Below are 20,967 nucleotides of genomic sequence, written 5' to 3'. Positions count from 1 at the left end.
CCTCTGCTGGTGAAAATAATCATTACATTATTGCTCCGGTGTGGTACTACAAAGGCTACATGTTGATTGGGTTTTTCGGTGTGTTTGCTGGTTGTTTTGGGCGTGCTGTAAAACGGGGACATTTCCGCGGACTGCTCCAGTCGGGGACAGAACACCAAATAACAGGACTGTCCCCGAAAACGGGGACGTCTGGTCACCTTAGTTTAAATGAGTTTCTGTCAGGATGAAAGTAACACTTGTTAGGGCAGAAAACTAAATACTGTTGCATTATGTTGAAAATTTATTATAATTTGATTTAATTTAATATTTCATTATATCATAGTGTTTAAACTGTTAGACAAAATGTTTTATTCTCAACAATTCAAGTTTGTACTGTCGGTTGCTTTTTAAAACATTTGATGAAACAGACATTTAAAATGAATTGTTTTTCGCAAAGATAAACAACAAAATATGTTTGCAGTTACACAAGTTCATAGTGATGTATATTTACTATAAACAAGTGTAACACAAAAATTGTTTCTTATTTTGTTGTGTTACTTTTGACCCACCTGTGTGTTACTTTTGTCCCAGCTGACAGGGTCAAAAGTAACAATGTGCTCCTTATGTTCAAAGTGAAATTATATTGAAGTCATTTTACATTTGTTCAAAATTCCACCTGGTATTGATAGACCACAGCAGAAATATATCTCTGTCTAAATCATTATCTTTTAAAATTATATTTTTCTGAAAATTTTTCTTTCGCCCCTACTCTCCCCAAAATAGTTAAGATGTAGGCTATATAAAAAATTCTGCATCTTTTATTAACAATGAAAAGATTTGACATATAGCATGTCACATCTATCATGATAGTTAATTTTCAAATACAGACTCAAATGTACGTAGTTCATATTACATTATAATATTGTAACCATGGTTAACATACTAGCACTGATCCTGAACCTAGTGAGCTGTATTAATTTTAAAGCACTTTACAGGTTTTTAAACGGAGCCGAGTGGTGTGTACACTGAATACTAATATTGACATTATATCTAGATATTTTAAATCATTATGAAATGATCATCAAAGACAGCAGATCTTTGACATTAGCTGCATTTTTACATTGCTTTTTCTTTTGTCATTTAGCACAAGTCGAGCAATTGAAAAGAAAAAGGATGATAAAAGCAGGATGCTCTTGTGGTACAGATTGACCATAATGCACCAGTCTGACGATGAGATGAATAACAAAAGAGTGAATTAGTCAAGGGTCAAAAGTCACTGGAGAGAAAGCTTTAGTTTAATGAAGAAGAACCTTTGTCTCCTGAGGCAAGATGATAGATTTGAGTCTCGGGACAAAACCTGATGGACAATTATGACCGGTAGCCTACCCTTCACAGAAAAATTGACAAGCTTTATTTAAGAGCAGCTTTCATGAGCTTTAGATGACAACCAAGAAGCTCTCTGGGGAACACACGTTCAACATTAATATTAGACTGGATGCATTTATCCAAAGTCATAGATGATAAATGACAGGGATGAGTAGAACAGATTAACCGCAGACAAAAGTCCATTCATGTATATATATAACGTTAACTTATACAGGTTTAACAAGAACAAATGTTTAAAATACAGCTTCTTTCGAAACATTATTCCTCGGACGGCTGATATGATTGAAAGCAGTAAAAAAGTATTGATCACACTGCGTGATAATGTATCAAAGTGATGTTGTGTGACATTGACTGAACGCCCAAGCCTGTTTGATAAATCTACAGGCCCTAAAGTGTTTGTGTGAGATCAACGATCGCTGCGGTTTAATTGCCCATGCGTATCGTGTACATCCCATCAAACAAACATCTACGACTAGATGTACAATAACTGCATATCACACAGCTGACCTTTTCGTTGCATGCACGCTGTATGGTTGTAACCGTGCATGATCAAGATGGCTATCTTTGTTCTGTCAATAAACTTTTCTCGCTACAGGGTTTTCGTCAATTAGTGCATTTGCCGCTACACTGGAGTCTTTATGACCAATGCACAGAGGCACCATTAAGTAAATACGGGGGGATTTGGCTCATTAGGTTTGTGACTGCGCTCCTCTGGGATAGTGACAGCTTCTGCTATGTGACCTTTAGACACCTAATCAACTTTTAACACCTCACTGGATCTTCTCAGCAGAGAGACCCGAGAGGAAGATGACCAACCGCCTGAAATCACCCAATCTGCTCGATACAAGCGCGTCGGACCCTGACGTGTCACTTTAGCCGAAGAAATCTGTTGGGCAGCCCTTTCTGTGAAGCCAGAGGCTTTTTATAGGGGATGAGAAGAACAGTCTGATCCGCAAAACACTTAAATAAACAAGTATAAAAGATCTGTGCAGTGACTGGATAGATCGAATCAAGAGCTGGATCGCTGCTGTAGAAACATTTTTCTGTGGCACGTCTTAAAGCTGCTGTCAGAATCTTAATCGTTGGTTTATCTCTTAACACTCATGCACATGTCTGAAAACAATATCCCGCAGTGACTTGTGCTTCTTTCCCCAATACTGAAAGATTTTCAACACATATTGTGTGTTTGCAATAATAGAATGTGATGCAATTAAATGATTGGCTGTGGCAAAATATAAAAAAGACGTATTTGTTTTTATTTTGTAGTCTTTTTCTGTAGCTGTTTAAACAAAAAAACAAGCAGTAGTCTTAAGACCCAGGTGTACTCAGTGTTGGGCAAGCTACTTGGAAAATGTAGTGAGCTAAGCTACCAGTTACTCCACATTTAATGAAGCTTCACTACACTGAAGGTTCCCCTCCTGGGAAATGTAGCAAGCTAAACTGCAGCAATAGTAGCTTGCTACATCCAAGTTATTTTTTACATTTTTATTTTGAATGAGTTTTTATTTAGTTTTCATCTAGCATTTTGGCAATTATAGGCAACTAAAGCATAAGCCTAAGTGTCAGGGATGGGGAAGACAGAACCCAAGTGCAGACAGCTCTCAACCAAAAAGACTTTTATTATATAACAAAAACACCCGAGGGGGTAAACAAGGCAAAAATGATAACATACACCAAGACATGGCAAAAAAAAACAGGACCCATGACAGTGTCAAACGTGACACACACAATGATCCGACACAGGACATCACACACAATGGCTTTAAATAGGGAAGAACTAAACTAGGGAAGGAGGACACACGTGAAGGGCGTAAACTAATAATGAATAATTAACAAGGCAACGAGGGGGCGGGGTCAAGACTTAAAACAGGAGAGCATGAGGCACACATAAGGTGTGTTCAACTTCATGCGGCGCTGCGCAGACCGATCGGCGGCTGACTTGTAGCAGTGCATTCTGGTTAGTAATTTTGTCCGACTTAAGCTGGCGCTGCAGGCACGTGTCATATGGTTTTTAAGTACAGCGAGAGCGGTTCGAGATCAGCCGCCTGAGTTAGCCAGCGCAGTTCGCGAAGAGGAGCTGCACGGGCTGTAATGACGACACAGCTGTTTCAAGATTGGTCGGATTCACCACATGACAACAATCACGTGTGTTTCGTGCTTATTTTTACGCCCTTAGTTCCACAAATGCTCACAAATCTGTATTTTTATAACAGTTAAAGCTCTTTTCATGTAGTCGCGATGTTATATTGTGTCATCTTCATCAAAATAAATTGGATAAAAAACGTAGACCCCACTACATTGATATTTAAATAATATATGCTTATGTTGAACTTTATTATTGTAAAAACAGATGCTGTAAGCCTCTTTAGTTCCACTCATGCTCATACACGGACATTCAAAACAGTATAATTCACTTTTTATGTAGTTTACATCTTACAAATCATGTTTAATGCGATTAAGCAAGCAAACGGCACGTGATCAGCCATGCTTGACGTAATTGCCGCGAACTACGAGAACCACAACGCGTCCGACTTCACGTCTCCGTTTTCAGCTCCTCCCCGCCTGCACGCGGCTAATCTCGCCTATCGGTTACATCCAGCCACAGCCGATGTCGAACACACCTAGGAGAGCATGAGGCACACAAACACAGGCCACGTGACTCTCCACACAAAACAAGACAACAGTGAGGGCTGCCATGACCCTGTCACATGAAACACATAAAAAACATACAGGGCTGACAGGATCATGACACTTCACATTATGGGGCAGTTTCCTAGACGGGGTTTATTTTACTCCTACAATAAAATGCATGTTTGAGCTGCCTTAATTTAAAAACATATCTTGACTAGGGATGTTAACCGTTGACCGTTTGACCGATGGTTGACTGTATCAATGTTAACCGGTTAAAGTTGTCAGTTGTCGGTTAAAAAAGTGATCTCTAAATTAGGCTATTATACATGGACTAAACGCTACTACAGTTAAAGCCAATTTATACTTTTGCGTCAGGGTTACGCCGTAGGGTACGCCAGACGCTACGCACGTAGGCAACGCCGTCATGAGCATTTATACTTCTGCGTTTGTGTTGCTCTGCAGTTACACCGCCGAAATGCGTAGGAGGAAACACAATGCATTCACGACAACCAATCACAGATCTTGCGGTCCGCGTCGTTTCGACGTGTAGTTACATTTTTGAGGAGGTGCACGTCAGGTACTGTGAAGGCTACGGCGACAGGGTTCGCGTCTATGCGTATGTTACGGCGTACCTATAACGCGCACCTAACGCAAAAATATAAATTGGCCTTTAGTCATCTCTTTCCAAGATATTTTTGCGTGAAGTGAACAAATCCCTCACACTCAGTTTTTTCATAACTCGCCGGGCTGTTTGTACTTAATAAACCAATAAAAAACATTTGGCGCGAGGTCACGGCGTTTGGGTTCACACGCTCACAAGGTTTGCGAAAAGTAACAGGCTTTTTCTGTAAATTCCTTCATTTGAATAGTAAATAAAATACAGCAATAAAATAATTAAAATTGAAGTCTCTCCTGATTGTGTTCCAAATTATTAAAGGAATATTCCATTTTCTTAAAAGAAAAATCCAGATAATTTACTCACCACCATGTCATCCAAAATGTTGATGTCTTTCTTTGTTCAGTCGAGAAGAAATTATGTTTTTTGAGGAAAACATTGCAGGATTTTTCTCATTTTAATGGACTTTAATAGACACCAACAATTAACACTTAACTCAACACGTAACAGTTTTTTTCAACGGAGTTTCAAAGGACTATAAACAATCCCAAACGAAGCATAAGGGTCTTATCTAGCAAAACGATTGTCATTTTTGACAAGAAAAATAACAAATATACACTTTTAAACCACAACTTCTTGTCTAGGCCCGGTCCAGCGCGACCTAACGTAAATGCATAGTGACGTAGGGAGGTCATGTGTAACATATATAAAACGCACATTTGCGGACCATTGTAAACAATAAACTGACACAAAGACATTAATTTGTATCAGTTGACATATAACAATGTAGGAACGGTCCTCTTTCAACACACTTGTAAACACTGGGGCGGAGTTTCGCGTTCGTCCTCTGTGACCTCTTGACGTCATGACGTATTGTGTGAGGTCACGCTGGCGCATCACGACCAGATCTAGACCAGTTGTTGTGCTTTAAAAGTGTATATTTGTTATTTTTCTTGTCAAAAATGACAATCGTTTTGCTAGATAAGACCCTTATGCCTCGTTTGGGATCGTTTATAGTCCTTTAAAACTCCGTTGAAAAAAACTGTTATGTGTTGAGTTAAGTATTAATTGTTGGTGTCTATTAACTCTTTCCCCGCCAGCGTTTTTAAAAAAAGTTGCTAGCCAGCACCAGCGTTTTTCATGATTTTCACCAAAGTTTAATGCCTTCCAGAAAATGTTTTTCTTTAAATATATAAACATACAATATACCAAATGAAAGAACAGACCCTCTGCTTTCAAAAAAAAAAAAAAACGTTTCATCCCACCTTCAGTAGTTCTTTTGTAATCAGCTTTTGAATATGGGTAGGTTTCTGCAAAAACACCACATTTTGAGCAAAAAGCAGAGATAATTCCATTTTTGTGACGGACTTTTCATAGAGATCCCATTCAGAGCGATCTTTAAAACAGACACGGACATGCAGCAGCTTGCTATAGGGCAATACTTCCGGGTTTAAAAAGTTGCGGAAGGGCGCCACCTGGTGGATAATAGCGGTATTGCGGAAAGACGGAAAATCTCGTCATTGGCGGGGAAGCGTTCTCTCTTAATTGACGAGATATCTCGTCAATGGCGGTGAAAGAGTTAAAGTCCATTAAAATGAGAAAAATCCTGAGAAAAAACATTTACGTATTTTACGCGAACAGTAAAGTGTAGATTAAGTTTTGTTTTTGTAAATCCTAAGACATGATTTTTACCACTTAATTAAGTTTTGCTTTGTAGAAAGCATTTTTTCAAATAAATTTCGTTTTGTATAAATTGTATCTTAATGTTAATAAATGTTTCATCAACCAATTGCATGTATTCAGTAAATAAAAAGCAAATATAGCAGAGAATATTATTACCGGTCTGTGCATGCCGTCACGGCGCGTTCACTTGCATTGCATTGTTAACTAGAACGCACCTCAACATAAATGAATAAAACTCAGCGTATGCGTATGCTTTCTCACACACAGTGAGTTACCCCTGCTTTGGCCAGTGCGTCTTTTACGCATTCTGAAGGTGCCTGTTTTATCCATTGGTTTTATTGTGTATTTTATTGTGTATGGTTTTATTGTATAGACTATTAGGCAACATTTCGCATAAGATGGGCTTAGATTTGGAAATACATTACATCTACATTTCAGTTGTAACAGATAAGGTGATTATGATCATCCTCTTTCTTTATTATTGTTAGCACTACCTCAAACTAAAGCAGCATCGCTTTGCTTCTTCGGAGCTGTCCTTTTCTTAAATGAGCCGCGGCAATTTTCAAATGAGCTGCTAACGCTGAACAAACGCCTTTATTTTCAACGCGATCACCTTGTACCCAAACCATTTCGAAACTAAGCAGCCATTTGTTCTCCGATTCGGCGCTGCGTTTGCAGGACTCATGTTATGCCCTGTAGTGGGGATTTACAAAAAGTGATGCAAGGGCAGCGACGGGGCTGTGTGTGTGTGTGTGGGTGTGTGTGTGTGTGTGCATGCGTGCGCCGGAGGCAGAACGGCAGAGAGATGCGACAGAGTTGCGAAATTGCAGGTGCGTCTCGAAATGGCTGTTATTTTAAATAGCGTAGCATATTTTAAACTAATAGGACTATCGGTTAACCGGTTTCAACCGGCTAATGAGCCTCGGTGGTCTGTCGAGACAATTTTTAGTTTTCGCCATCCCTAATCTTGACATATATCAGTGCCATTGTTTTGTGTCAAGAAGCACACCAGTATTGTTTTTTGTAAGGTATGTTTGTAAAAACCACTTAAATTACCTAGTATAACTAAGGCCAAGTTCTGGATTAATCTAAACCCTGTTTGGGAAACCACCTCTAGATTCAGTATTAAAAATATATCTCTTTCAACTTTTTTATTAAATTAATGCTTATGTGTCTGACTATATAGGCTACATCTCAGTCTTAATATAGAAATATTATAACGCGAGGATGTGACAGGACATTATTTCTTAACCAATAGGCATCATTTGAAATGTAATGTAAACAAACTGAAAAGTAATATGTGAAAAGGAGAAAACTGTTACTCCACTGTGTTATCTACCTCGGGAGATGCTTGAATTGTGTGAGAGTGCTTTGATTTCTGTAAAAAGCATTGCGGGAATGATGCTTTCTTGGTGTCACACATCTGACAAACCAGCGAGCGCCTCAGACAGTACTCGACGACAAATAGTGCAGTTGGCTTAATCTTGTAGATACTTTTGCATTAGCTTTTATCAGCTTTGAAACTTTCAGAGGTGGACACAGATCTGAAGCTACCTCCGCCATCGACTTCCAAAGCAACGATCCTGAGTGTACTGATTCAAAACGGGACGCACTATTTTATTCTTAAATTCAGGACGACTTCAGACATGTTTGGGAAATTCTAGCTTGTGTGAAAGCTACTGCACTACTGGGTATACGTCTCTTTTTACGTGTATGCGAGGGTCAGCGTATACTGACCTTATGTGTGCTACAAATTTTGTCACCAGAATAGTACATGCACATCCCTGCGCGCTGCCAACGAGCGACGGCTTGTGGTGCCATCTCAAAAAGGGAAAAAATATTAGCGCGTACATTCTCAGGAGCTGTTCCACAACTGTGGAATGATCTGCCGGTCGTCACACGATCTGCTGACTCTGTAGCCATCTTTAAGACTCGGCTAAAAACCCATCTCTTCCGCCATTACCTCACTTCCTAATAAAGGATCTTTTTTCTTTATCTGTACATTTCTTTAAAAAAAATTACTAACCAAACGTTGTCTATGTATACTGTGTTGAACTTGATGAGACTATTTCCAGTGCACTTATGTATTGCTATTCTTGTGTTGCTATAATTGCTTCTATTGTTTACCTCATTTGTAAGTCGCTTTGGACAAAAGCGTCTGCTAAATAACTAAATGTAAATGACTAAATGTCCCGCTTTTTGTAACTGCGCGTGCACATACAAGAGTGTGTAGTATGTTGGCCATTAAAGGTATTGCAATTTGTCACAAGGAACATGCGTCAAATGCCTGTATGCAATTAAGTCAAATGAAGAATACTTTGCAAGGCTGTGCATTCAACTGTGTAGGAACACTTGCATACATAAAAAAATACTAAGTGTACTTGGGCCTTTAGTAACAAACAAATGACTTAGTTATGAGTTATGATTCTGTTTGTTGCAATGAATCAAATGTTAAAATGTTTGCAAATCAGAGAAATAGCTAAATTAACTATGTATCGTGCGGCAGTGAAAAAACAAAAATCCGTAAAAAAAAAACACTGCTTTATTTGAATTATTCAACATTTCTTATTTCTTATGTCTTTCTTAGATCTTATTTAAAAAACATTGCATAAATGATTTATACTTGTTTACACACACAAAAACAACAACATGTGCTTATGCATTACACTGTTCTACACCATGTTGTACTTAGGGGTGTGACGGTTTTTATATAACCGTGAGACCGACGGTTATAGTTGAACACCGTCATTAGAACTCTATAACCGACAAAACCGTGTTATTAAAATATAAAAAAAATATATCATAAAGAATGTTTAAATACTAATTAAAAACAATTGTCAACAGTCTGTGTTACACGCCCCACCACAGGGACGTGCACAGACATTTTGAGGGGCAGGGGCTCAAGTGAAATAAAGGGCACTTCTCATAATTATGTATTTTTTTCTTTTTTTTAACAAAAAAAAAATATATATATAAACGCAACTCTGACTTCCTTTTTTAAAAAATTCTTTAAAAAGTTAATTCATTTTATCTTCCTCAAACTCACGCAATTGTTTCATTTTCAAAAGATGTCTACAAAATAATTAGTTCACACAGAAACCATGGTCTCCTTAGTACGCTAGGTTTATAGAGCAGCAAAGGAAACCATTACACAACAATGTGCATGTTTTGAAAACATTTTCTATGCTACTTGTTTCAAGTAAATATTTAGAATAACCTAAATAACTGCATCAAGCAGAGGGGCTTGTTTTACTAATAATTTTTTTAATTTTGCACAAGGCACTACATCATTTTAATTATTTTGGTGTTATCAGAATACACAACACTTTAAAATAAACATAAATATGCACTCTAAACTGAAGAGGGCTGTTGCTGCTATTTTGTTAACTTTATTGAAAAAAATTCACTGCAAAAATGATTAACAAAATACAGCAACTTAAAAATAAATTTGAATGTTTCATGTTAACTTATTTCTACTCAGTTTTATTTATTAATGTACCAGATTCAGTTACTCAGATTTACTAAATTTTCAGAGTGTATCCTCCATCTGTTTGCATCTGTAGATTTCTTCTAAATTCACCAATTTAGATTTCTTAATTTCAGGGGGACAGACTCTTGATGTAAGTCGAGGTGTACGCCCCAACATTAAATTACACATTAATTTACAAATTTGTTTAAATGCTAAAAACAAAGTTGTGACTTCTGAGTTAGCGCTACATGCCAATAAATGCTATATGCTAACGTTTAGCTGAAGTTCTATTAGTTAACAATTAGTTGTTAATCAAAATCTGTATTTTCGTCTGATAACGGCTCAAAATATAAGGTCTTTTTACTAATGTGAGCTTCTGGCATGAGCCTCAGAGCAGAGCACATCAGAGCAGAGCTCAACATTATTATTCACGACCCTTTCAAATAGGGCAAAAATAGACCATTTCATTCAAATGACAAATTCTAGGGTTGTAAATGGACATGTAAAAACGTTTCTGGATAATTTTTGCACTTAATAAAGCCACATACCTTCTATGGAATTATCAAAGAACAATTTAACATATTATGGCAACACCTCCTATGGCACCTTTAATCTTAGGTTTCATATTTATTAGGGTTACACATGTCATAAACAACAAATATAGATTAGTCCTAGTTTATTTGTATTTTAGTTTACTTTTTTGTGACGTCAGTGAAAATTCTGACTAGGCAAGTAAAATACTGAACCATCAGATTTCTTCTACTCTAGCACTCCAGTATAACACATTATATTTAACAGCCATTACAAAAAAACGCAAACTAAAAAAGCTTACTACTGTAGTTAGCAATTATATTATTGTTTGTGCTTTCTTATTTTATGAGCAGTCTGTTTAAACTACATTCACTATATGGTTACAAGTTTGCAACTCTTCAGGTTAAATATGGGATTGCCGTGGAAAACAATGTCCCTGAATCGTTATGTGTAACAACGTGTCCTATTTTTGTGCATAAAACTGTTAATATAAGAATATTTTCTTCCTCAGTCACTTACCGGTAACCTGCCTGCATATCGCGTGATTCGCGTCTCATTTGGACTGTCAGAGCTTTGGCGCTTCTTACAAGCACGAATGCAGCCTACAATACATGAGTAAAGACCAACCAATCATAAAGCGAAGTACGTTAGAGAGGCGGGACTTAAGAAAGATAAAGCCAATCATATTAGCGATGTGAGTTTTGGAGGCGGGACTCAACTGTTAACCGTTTGTGTACCACAAAAAGCGCTATTTTTCTTTTATGAGTTTAAATCTCATTTAAATGTTTCCTGAATGAATTCATATTAAATTAAATAAGTAATAAGTTAAAAACACACAGACATCAGTTGTTATATGAATAAAGATCATATTATTTTTAAAAAAAGCACCCGAGAAAAAAAGGGCACTTTCTCTCCAGGAATTAAAAGGGCAGGTGCTCAAGCCCCCTTTGATGTCTATGTGTGCACGTGCCTGCCCCACCATATCATGATGTTATCACGTCACGCAATGAAAAATATAGAGCGGAGCAGACACTGACAACGCGCTGACATACAGGAGAGACCAGGGCACTTTTTGGTTACTTTTGAGATTAAACATATTAAACAAAGTCTCACCTTTCAAATCATCTCTTCCTTCTATTTAATTTACAGAATCAAAAAAACATGAACGAACGACCATAAGATGTTTTAACCGCGGAAAGGCTCCGCCCCGCTTTTCAAGTTCAAATCCTCCCATGTTAATCTACTAACTCTCCCGAAAGCACATTCACTGCTAGTTGTCTTGCTGTTAATTGTAAATAAACGTAGAGCAAGTAGCTAATCAGTGTTTAGTTTATTCAGATGCTGGTTTCACATCGCAAGCATGAGCACTGAGCAGCGTGTGCGGAGAGCGTTTGCCGCGCGTGGCCATTGTGCTTTTACATCGGCTGCGTTTGCAGCATATGGCGCAGTTTAATAACAATATAACAATCTCAAGTTCACATTACTTTATTTTACATGCATTTATGAGCAAAACCTCTTCAAGACGCTTTTTAATCCACATTGTTTTCGTGCTGTTCTGGTCCGTGTAATGACAGATATAGACACAATATAGATATAGACATTAAAAGCCCATGGCAAAAATCTGTTTCTCTGAAGATTATTAAGATAATGATAGATAGAGGATTCATTTATGCTGGGCAGAGAGTGACAGCGCAGTCTTCTGGCAACAGTGTGTTTTTTAAATATTTAATTGCTTTCTGTTATTGCATTACTGTTTAAAACACACTTGGCATCACATTCATGATTTTATGGTAAAACTACACTTTCGCGTCAATCCACGAGCATTTACACAAGCAACCCCCCCCCCCCCCAGACGGTTATGTGACGAACCGTCACATTTGACTCACGTCATAACCGTCATCACCAATTCTGAAACCGGCACAGCCCTAGTTGTAGTATAAAGAGACTTTCAAAATGTTCATCTGAAACTGCACGGAAAACCCGACAATTCCACTTTTCATAGCGCTGTGGCACTTGTGCTCTTGTAGCATGTGCCGTTGCTAAGCAGCCATGAGCAACACTTTTCATTGATGCAGTAATGCGTCTCATTGCATTGTAGGGCTGCATGATTATGACCAAAATCATAATTTTAGATTATTTACCTTGATATTTTAATTGTGATTATTATTGACGATTAATAGGTTTTACATTGAACTTTTGAAATGTTATATGATTTTTTTTTTGAAGCAGCTGCATGGTTATTTCTAAACATCCAAAACTAAATAATATAATGTAAATCACAAATAATTATGGGAGTTATTATGTTGTTAGTAACAAATCCAAAATTAATAGCTAAAAGTCGCGTCAACTTATCAATGTAAAAATGCACAGAAATAAGCACAATGTACAGCTGTAATTGAAGGTTTTGGTGATTATGTAATTGTTCAGCCGTAATTGTAATCCCAGCTAGTTTTTCGAATAATTGTGCAGCCCAAATGGATTGTTTCTTCTATATATGTGAAAATAATAACCACTTGACCGATCATACAGCTCTGGGTATCCCTGTGCATTCTGAAAATGTAAAATATTTTGAAGTTGCTGCAGTGCTGACGCACCTGGAAAACAAGAGGCCGTGCTTGCATATTTAAAAAAAACGAGCTTGCAAGATGCGGATTGTGAACAACCCCTAAGTAGTGTCGACATTGGAAATTCCGGAAAAGAAAGTGCGCTTTAAAAGCGTACTCACATTATACTTAACTACACTGAGTCATACCGGAGTATGATTGTCCCCTTCACACTACACTTTATGATCCAGACCGATTATGCTTACGTCATTATTATGATGCGATTGTTTTTTTAACCTCTCCTCTAAGTTTTCTCCTCATTATAAGTTCATGTTTGACTTAATGTGGCACTGTGCAGATTGACTGGTGATGGCATTTGACATAAAAGCAACACGAGTGAGTCTCACAGTTATTTAATGTCATAAATCGATCGATCTGCACAGCGCTGCGTAAAGAGTTCAAACGTTCATGTTATATATTTTGGTTGCATTTGTGCTTAACTAGGCACGTAATTTTAAAGCATCGATAAATTAATTAAACCGAATTGTAATTGCATCGAAGAAATGTTTGATGTATCTGCAAATATCGCATCGCCGGATTTTCACCCCTAATAAAGAGCAATTACACTAGTCAAGCCAACCAGATTTTGGGGGTCAAACATACGGGAAAGCATGAGTACACCCGAAGTACCCGTATAGTGCACTCATTCCACTTGATAAATGAAGTGTATAACGCTAAGCACTTCATGCACTAAAAGGTCGCAGTTCTGCTTACGTGATGAAGAGGCGGGGCTATCAGATGCTGTGAGATATGAATTAATTCACTCAAATGTGAAGTGTGTTTTTTAGATGCATATGATAATTTTTATGTAGAAGTAGACTATGAATGAAGCTGTAAATGTAAGCAGTGGAATAATGAGAGGTAGTTGAGAACAGATGGTAAACTCAACCTTTCCCATCCTCCTTCCTTCAGATAAACACCACACTACATTCACAGCTTTGACTCAGTAGTGATTTGTCTGTCTGTGAAACACAACAACAGGTTTTTCTGTACATTCTGCTATTATTATTATTATTATTCATTAGCTTGTATTAAACATACATAGATTATTATTTTGTTCTGTAGCGAGAAGGTTCTGTTTAATCACACTGTATTTGCATGTATTATTGTTGGATAATGATGACTGTTGTGTGTGGAAGGAATAATTGATGATGGGCCTTTGAATTATTTGAAAATAATGCACATGAAAGGTGGCAATGCGGCACGATGTCAATTGATGTCGAGTCAATTATTCCTCTTATACCACAGTTACCACAAACATTGCTCTGGTGGTTATTTAAGACATTTGACAGTTCAGGTGTGCGTTTTAAAGAAAAATAATCAACACCCATGGAATTTCTCAACCAATCAGAATAAAGCATTCAACAGACCACTGGTATAATGTGTAATAATGTTTATATTTGATATTATCAGGCTTTTAATTAATATTGGATAAGATATAATAGTGAGCAGTTCATGTCCCAGATCGAAATGTTTTTTGCATTTATCACCTTTAACTCAGATTTGGCCAGAATGAACAAATTATCTATGACAATAATTGACACGGGTTGTTATTAGGGTCAGTGACAAAAGCGGTTTGGCAAGATGAGGAATTTAAAAATCGTTTTAAAAAACTTGTTTTAAAAGCATGCATCAGGTTTATTTTAATGATCATGATTGTATGCAATAAAAAATGACATTTGCACCATTTTCTGAAAGTTGAGACTGAATGCATAGGACCTGAAAATGTCAAATGATGTAACCGCCAATTGCACAAATATTGAGAAATATTAAATACTTTATCCACATTGATGGCATGTAATCGTAATCATCAAAAAATATAATAATATTAAAATATGATTGTATTAGTTATTTCTAAATGTAAATTTAATGCGTTTTTTGTAATATATGCTGAAGCTCTGTTTTCTAAATAATCTTTGACAAATGATGTATGTAAAAAAATGTATGTAATGTATGTAAAAAAATCATATTACACTAAACTAGATGATTTATGAATATATTTATATTTTAATCACCAATTGACACAGACCCGTTACACCACATTGACATTTTTGCAGTTATCCTCCAAATATTATTTCAAAATGAAATAAAACCAGAAATTTTAGACTTGGTCCTCAAAAAAGAAAATGCATGCAAGTTATCTGCAAATTTATTTTGAAATTTTAACCCTTTTACATTTAATTGAACCGTATGGACACACAATAATTAACTTCACGTCATTGACCCATTAAAGTTATTGTTATTATAAGTAAAACAGCACAATATATTATATTATAACATACTAAAACAGTTACAATAAAAGCATAAAGATATGTTTCAAACTACAGTGTGAAATTACACTACATGAGGTTTTAAATTCTGACTGTGAAGTCTGGTTGCATCATACACATAAGTGAATCCTGACAGACGTCAAATCTCAAACATGCTCACAATAAAGATTTAGAAATCATCACACACTATGAGACATTATGAAGATCATCATGCCAAAGGGAGAGAATCATGTCTAATAGAGCTCTACTGCTCCTTTAAATCTTCTGTTATTCACCTCTGTGTCTCTTTGGCTGGAAGTGACGTCATCACCCTGATTTAAAATCCTGATCCCGAGCAGACCGGGATGTGTAAGATTTGATGTGTAAATGCCTCACATTACAAGATCTGAACCGAATATCGAAGTCCTGGGGCCTCATTTATAAAATGCTGCACAGAAAATGCGCCCACCCCTTTCTTTCAGATGTGAAATATATAATCGCAAATGATCTTGAACTTGTGCCCAGCTGAGCAGTTTCAGATCTCTAGATAGATACCTAATTAATGTCATAGACATAAAAAAGAGGGCTTGTTTAAACCATTTTTGAGCAGCAAGAGTGGCTTATATTTACAAAAACCTGCAGCAATCGGACAAGCAAAAGTGCGTACGACCCTGATGTGGCACTAAGACACACGTCAAAGACAGTTTTTATAAAGCCGTTTCAAAGCTTTAGCTGTTCATCCACACGCAAACGCAGTATCAGGTGACTAAAACCAAACTTTTATAAAAACGACTGCCAGGAAAAGCAGCGGTTGCAGCGTTGTCGTGAGTTTTTGGCCTGTGACGTGCTAAAGGGAAGTTCTGCAATGGCTTCTGATTGGCCACCATGGCTTTACGTTTAGGGATATATCGCCATCTGTTGGTTTGGTATGCTATTGACAGTGCTTCATATCGGGAAAACATCTGTGATGAAGCCGTGAGTGACTCCCTATTCACTATCCAGAGAGTTATTAAAGTGAGATCACTAAACAATAATCCCAGAGCAATATGATTTTAAAGGTCAGCATGAAACACTTGGCATGCTGCCCATTGCAAACATGACATTAAAAGCTGCAGTGAGAAGGTATATGAAGATATAGTATAGATGTTGCAAAAAACAAATAGTCATCATAGCTCTGTGTTCATTTTGTGTTTATAATAAAAAGGTTGAATGTAAAGACACGCGAGCAGCTGCCTGTTTTATCCAAAACAACATGAACCCTGTAATGGGACAGTGACAGATCATCATCACATTACTGGCAGGAGGTTTATTCTTAAATGACTGAGCAATTCAGTACCATCAACATCCCTAAGGTGGTTTTGGTGCAGAATTCATATTTTGTAAGTCATTTGACTTTTAAGATTCAGAAATCTGTCGTTGTTACGCCACCAAACTTATCGACATTTCTCTCTGGTTGTTTGCTGGTCTCAGACTCCTCTTTTGATCACCCAGTGTTGTTTTTTGCCTGCAGTGAAACCATCGTGATGGAGGGAGTACCAGCGTAATTACCATAAACAAATATGTTGAGCGCTATATATACACATACAGTTTGCCGGGGTTAACAACTGTAATACGGGTGTTAAATTGAGCCTTAAATAGTAGATTGTAGCATCCAGTTGCCGTGGTGACAGAAGGTCTGCTTCTTTACTTGCATCTTCCATTGCAGCTCTCAAGTTTAAATAGTAAATGTCTTGCTGTTGTAATTAGTTTAAAAGAGAAGTTGTTACACCTTGATCTGTTTGAACACAACAAAATTGATTTGTCATTTACAGTAAATGTAAATAAACTTTTGATTTGCCATTATTTACTTACCCCAATGTCGCTCCAAACCATCTTTTACTCTAAATTCTGCTGGGTAAATATTAGACAGAACACATGCATTGCATAAAAACAACCCATAGGTTTATTTAATAACCCAACATGGGTTTTGCCCAATATTTACTCAGCATTGGGTTAAAAATAACCCAGCAGAATTAATAGTGTTGTAGGCAACAACAAAAAAAATGGTTATATATTCTCACTACTTTTATTTCATGCAATGAAACTTGATTGGTATTGTGAAAGTGTTTTAAAAAGGGTACTTTTGTGACTCTGTGAATGTGCACGGTCTAATTTTCAGCTACTGTCAAAAGAACTGAAAAATTATGATTTTGGTTGAATACATTAAGCCCTCATCTAGCGATCTCAATGATTTTTATTTATACGTCTTCTGAGACGTGTAGCCTACCTTCCTAAATATTTCCTAATACAAATGATGCTTGTCAGAAGCAAAGCAAGAAGCATGCAGACATAAGAAAATAAAGTGCAGGAGCTGTTTGATGTGAAATGAGTTATAAAGAGCAATACGACACAAAAGCGATCTTATTTGCGCTGACTGACTTTAACTTGATGTTTCTCAAAATTGACTTTGCTGTCTCTATCAACTTCAAACAGGTGTAGCTGTCATTTTTTGTCAGTTTCCAACAAATCATACATCGTTTTGAAGGTTTGAACTAACTAACTCATTTTTGAAAATGTGCTCATTGTGACTAAAATTGCCGGAAGGGGTTACATTTGTAGTCATACAAACCTTGTTAAGCCATTCAATAGCTTTTTAAAGGGGACATACCATGACAATCTGACTTTTTCAATGTTTAAGTGCTATAACTGGGTCTCCAGAGCATCTATCAACCTAGAAAATGTTAATAAGATCAAGCCAGTAACTTAGTTTTGGTAAACCATTCTCTGTAAGCATGTGAAAAATTAGGTAATTGAAATTTGGCTCCCCTTGTGATGTCAGAAGGGGATAATACCGATAATACTGCACTATCCAACCACGGCACTGCCATTTAGTGCAGAGATCAGCGTGCATCATGTGCATTTAAAAGGACACACCCAAAACAGCACATTTTTGCTCACACCTACAAAGTGACAATTTTAACATGTTATAATAAATTATCTATGTGATATTTTGAGCTAAAACTACACATATGTACTCTGAAGACACCAAAGATTTATTTGACATCTTAAAAATAGTGCTTTTTATATCTTCCCCTCCACCGTAGACCTCAAATTTGCCATCATACACTAGCTTAAACAAATATTCAACCTGCTCCTGTGCTTTTTAATTCACCAATAACACTTTTTGGTTTGTTTGTTTATGATATCACCAGAATAGTTTTCATGTTTCTTTTTCCTCTCTTTTTATTTCTCTAGTCAGAACAGGTGCAGCATACAAGCAGAACTGCCTCACATTGATGGACCATAAAGAGACCAGAATCATCCTGCAGGACTCGACAGAAACCAACGAACTGCACCAGACAGGTGAGGAGTCTGCCAGCGCAGGACATTGTTTATTAAAGTCTCTTAGAATGTAAAAGAGAAATTGCAAGTGCACAATATTTCCGTGGAGGGACACGAGATGTATTCCTCCTGATTGAATTGTACTGATTTAACAACATATGATTGAATTGTGTTCACGGTTGTGATAAGAATTTCACATGCTGTATGCAGTAGCTTAAGATCAGAATGTATTTATACGGCATCCACACATATTCTACACAGTGTACTGAAACAGGTACTTCTTGTCCCAAGACATAATATCAGATGCAGGTGAAATTCAGATTGTGTAAAATAATACTGCCATCATCAATATGTAAGTTTTGCGAGGATAAAAGAATAGGACATGACTTAAACAAAGAGGCTATCTGTTCAATGACACATAGGCTATAGTAGTAGATGTAGAAATTGTCTAAATAGTTTGAATGGACCCACTCTAATGTCCCATCTTAAAGCGACACCATGTAATTTTTCAACCTTCATAATACATTTTCAAGACCCTTGTGATAGTACATCGACTTTAAATAGGTTGAATGACATGTCTACCATAGCCTGACGGGGTCTGTATTGCTTTTACTCGTACTTTAAAACTTAGGGTTTCGGGTAGTAACCAGAGCACAAAAAACTACAAAATTCGATTTGCTTTACGGCTTATGTCACTTCCTCCACACAATTTTTTTTAATGTGAATTTTGCTGGAGGATACTGAAGGAGTGTAGAGAGCAACTTCTATTATTTGACTCTGTGGCACCGTGTAAGTGTCATTGACCTATGACACGGGCGACCCGGGTTCGATTCCCCTTTAAGGCAATTTTTTATATAAACTCACGATCTTGATTCATACATAAATGCGATCTTCTTTATAAATGACGCCGATTATCTTGCATAAAGTTCCCTGTATTCAGATGCTGCGTTCACGTATTTATCTTTCTTTTACTGTCTATGGTATTTACATTACAATTCAGGATGCTATAGCAGTCAAACTTGCTCAAACTCACACAGTGTAAAACCAAACCCTATTCATTCACCAATCAGATCCGAGCATTTCTCTCTTCTCTCTTCCTCATTTGCTGCGTTCCGCTGTCACTCGCGTGACGTATTACAAAATGGCAGACCTACACACATCGGTTTACTTGGATTTGGAGCGACAGTTTTCACACAAAAGAGAGGAAAACGAGCGCCATTGCGGAAAATTCTGGTGGCGAGGGAGAGAGAGACGATGCAACAATATTTGTTTGGAAAAAGGCAAGGAAATACTTCTGGTCGTTTCTCAATTGGAAGGCTGCAGCCTCCGGAGGTCAAACATGCAGGCTGCATACGTCACTAAGCCTGGTTTATTAAGATAAAATGAGCATTACATTCGCAAGTCATAAGCATACTGCAACAATTTACGATTAAATAAGTATAATAGTCAACTTTATAATTGATAATATTCTGAAATAAGTCTTGATGACGTATGCAGCTTAGAAATACGACATCCGGAGGCTGCAACCTTCAGATTGAGAAATGGCTTCTGCCACGAGTTCCTCATCAGAAAGTTGTAACATGACTGTGTTTTCACCTGATGCCTCAAAATGTTGATCGTTTAGCATTTTAAAGGTTTAGTTTTTAGTTTAGTTTTAAGGTTGGGCAGTTCTTTTCCTTTGCGACAGTGCTGCGGCGCTTGTGCCCACTAGGGGCGCTAGGCATGAAAAATACATAGCCGTACACACATACAGATGTGCCGGTAGTCCGTATAGACGAGTTAACTTGTCAATTAAGAGAAAACGCTTCCCTGCCAATGACGAGTATTTCTGGCTTTCCGCAATGCCACGATTATCCACCAGGTGACATCTTATAAAACTTAAACCCCATTCACACAGACCTTTGGTCCCAGAAAATACCCGTAAAATTGCCAGACAAGCTTCTGTATGAACGCAATCACGTACCGTAAATCTTCTGGGATTGTTGCCGGAAAAGGACCTAGTAAGATACACGGAAAACCCTCTAGGGCTTTTCACACCTGAAATTGTTAACCCTGGGTTATTCTAAACCCAGGGTTAACGGAATCCTGGGTTATTTTTTTCATGTTTCACACTGTTCAAACTTAACCTTGGGTATTCATAATTTGACGTTTCACACTGTGCATTCCTAAACCCTGGGTCAGGAGTCTCCAACCCAGCTCCAACACACCTGTCTGTAATTATCAAGCCTTGATTAGCTACTTCAGCTGTGTTTAATTAGGGTCATAACATTCTAACCCTGCTTCGTTTCACACTGCATGCGTTTGGCACCACAATGCGGGGTTAACACCACAAATGCGGTGCTAACCCTGCTCCAGAGCAGGGTTTCATAACCCTGGGTAAAAAGCGGTGCTAACACCGCTTTCAAATTACAGGTGTGAAACGCTCCTTAACCCAGGGTTAAAAGCAGGGTTTAGAATGAAGATAACCCAGGGTTAAGCGCAGTGTGAAAACCCCTTTTG

At 37.4% G+C, this 20,967-nt stretch overlaps 1 protein-coding gene across 1 annotated transcript in view; it reads left to right on the top strand.

The window, feature by feature from the left end:
• The window catches only part of nexmifb (neurite extension and migration factor b), a 102,740-nt gene that overhangs the window by 66,318 nt on the left and 15,455 nt on the right, over positions 1–20,967 (top strand). The window contains 1 exon segment of the mRNA XM_055178144.2: positions 18,382–18,489. Coding sequence (XP_055034119.2) covers positions 18,423–18,489 — 67 coding nt within the window. The 5' untranslated portion in view covers positions 18,382–18,422.

This window comes from Misgurnus anguillicaudatus, chromosome 16 (assembly GCF_027580225.2).
Source record: "Misgurnus anguillicaudatus chromosome 16, ASM2758022v2, whole genome shotgun sequence".
Lineage (NCBI taxonomy): Eukaryota > Metazoa > Chordata > Actinopteri > Cypriniformes > Cobitidae > Misgurnus > Misgurnus anguillicaudatus.
This window is presented reverse-complemented; position numbering and strand designations above follow the sequence as displayed.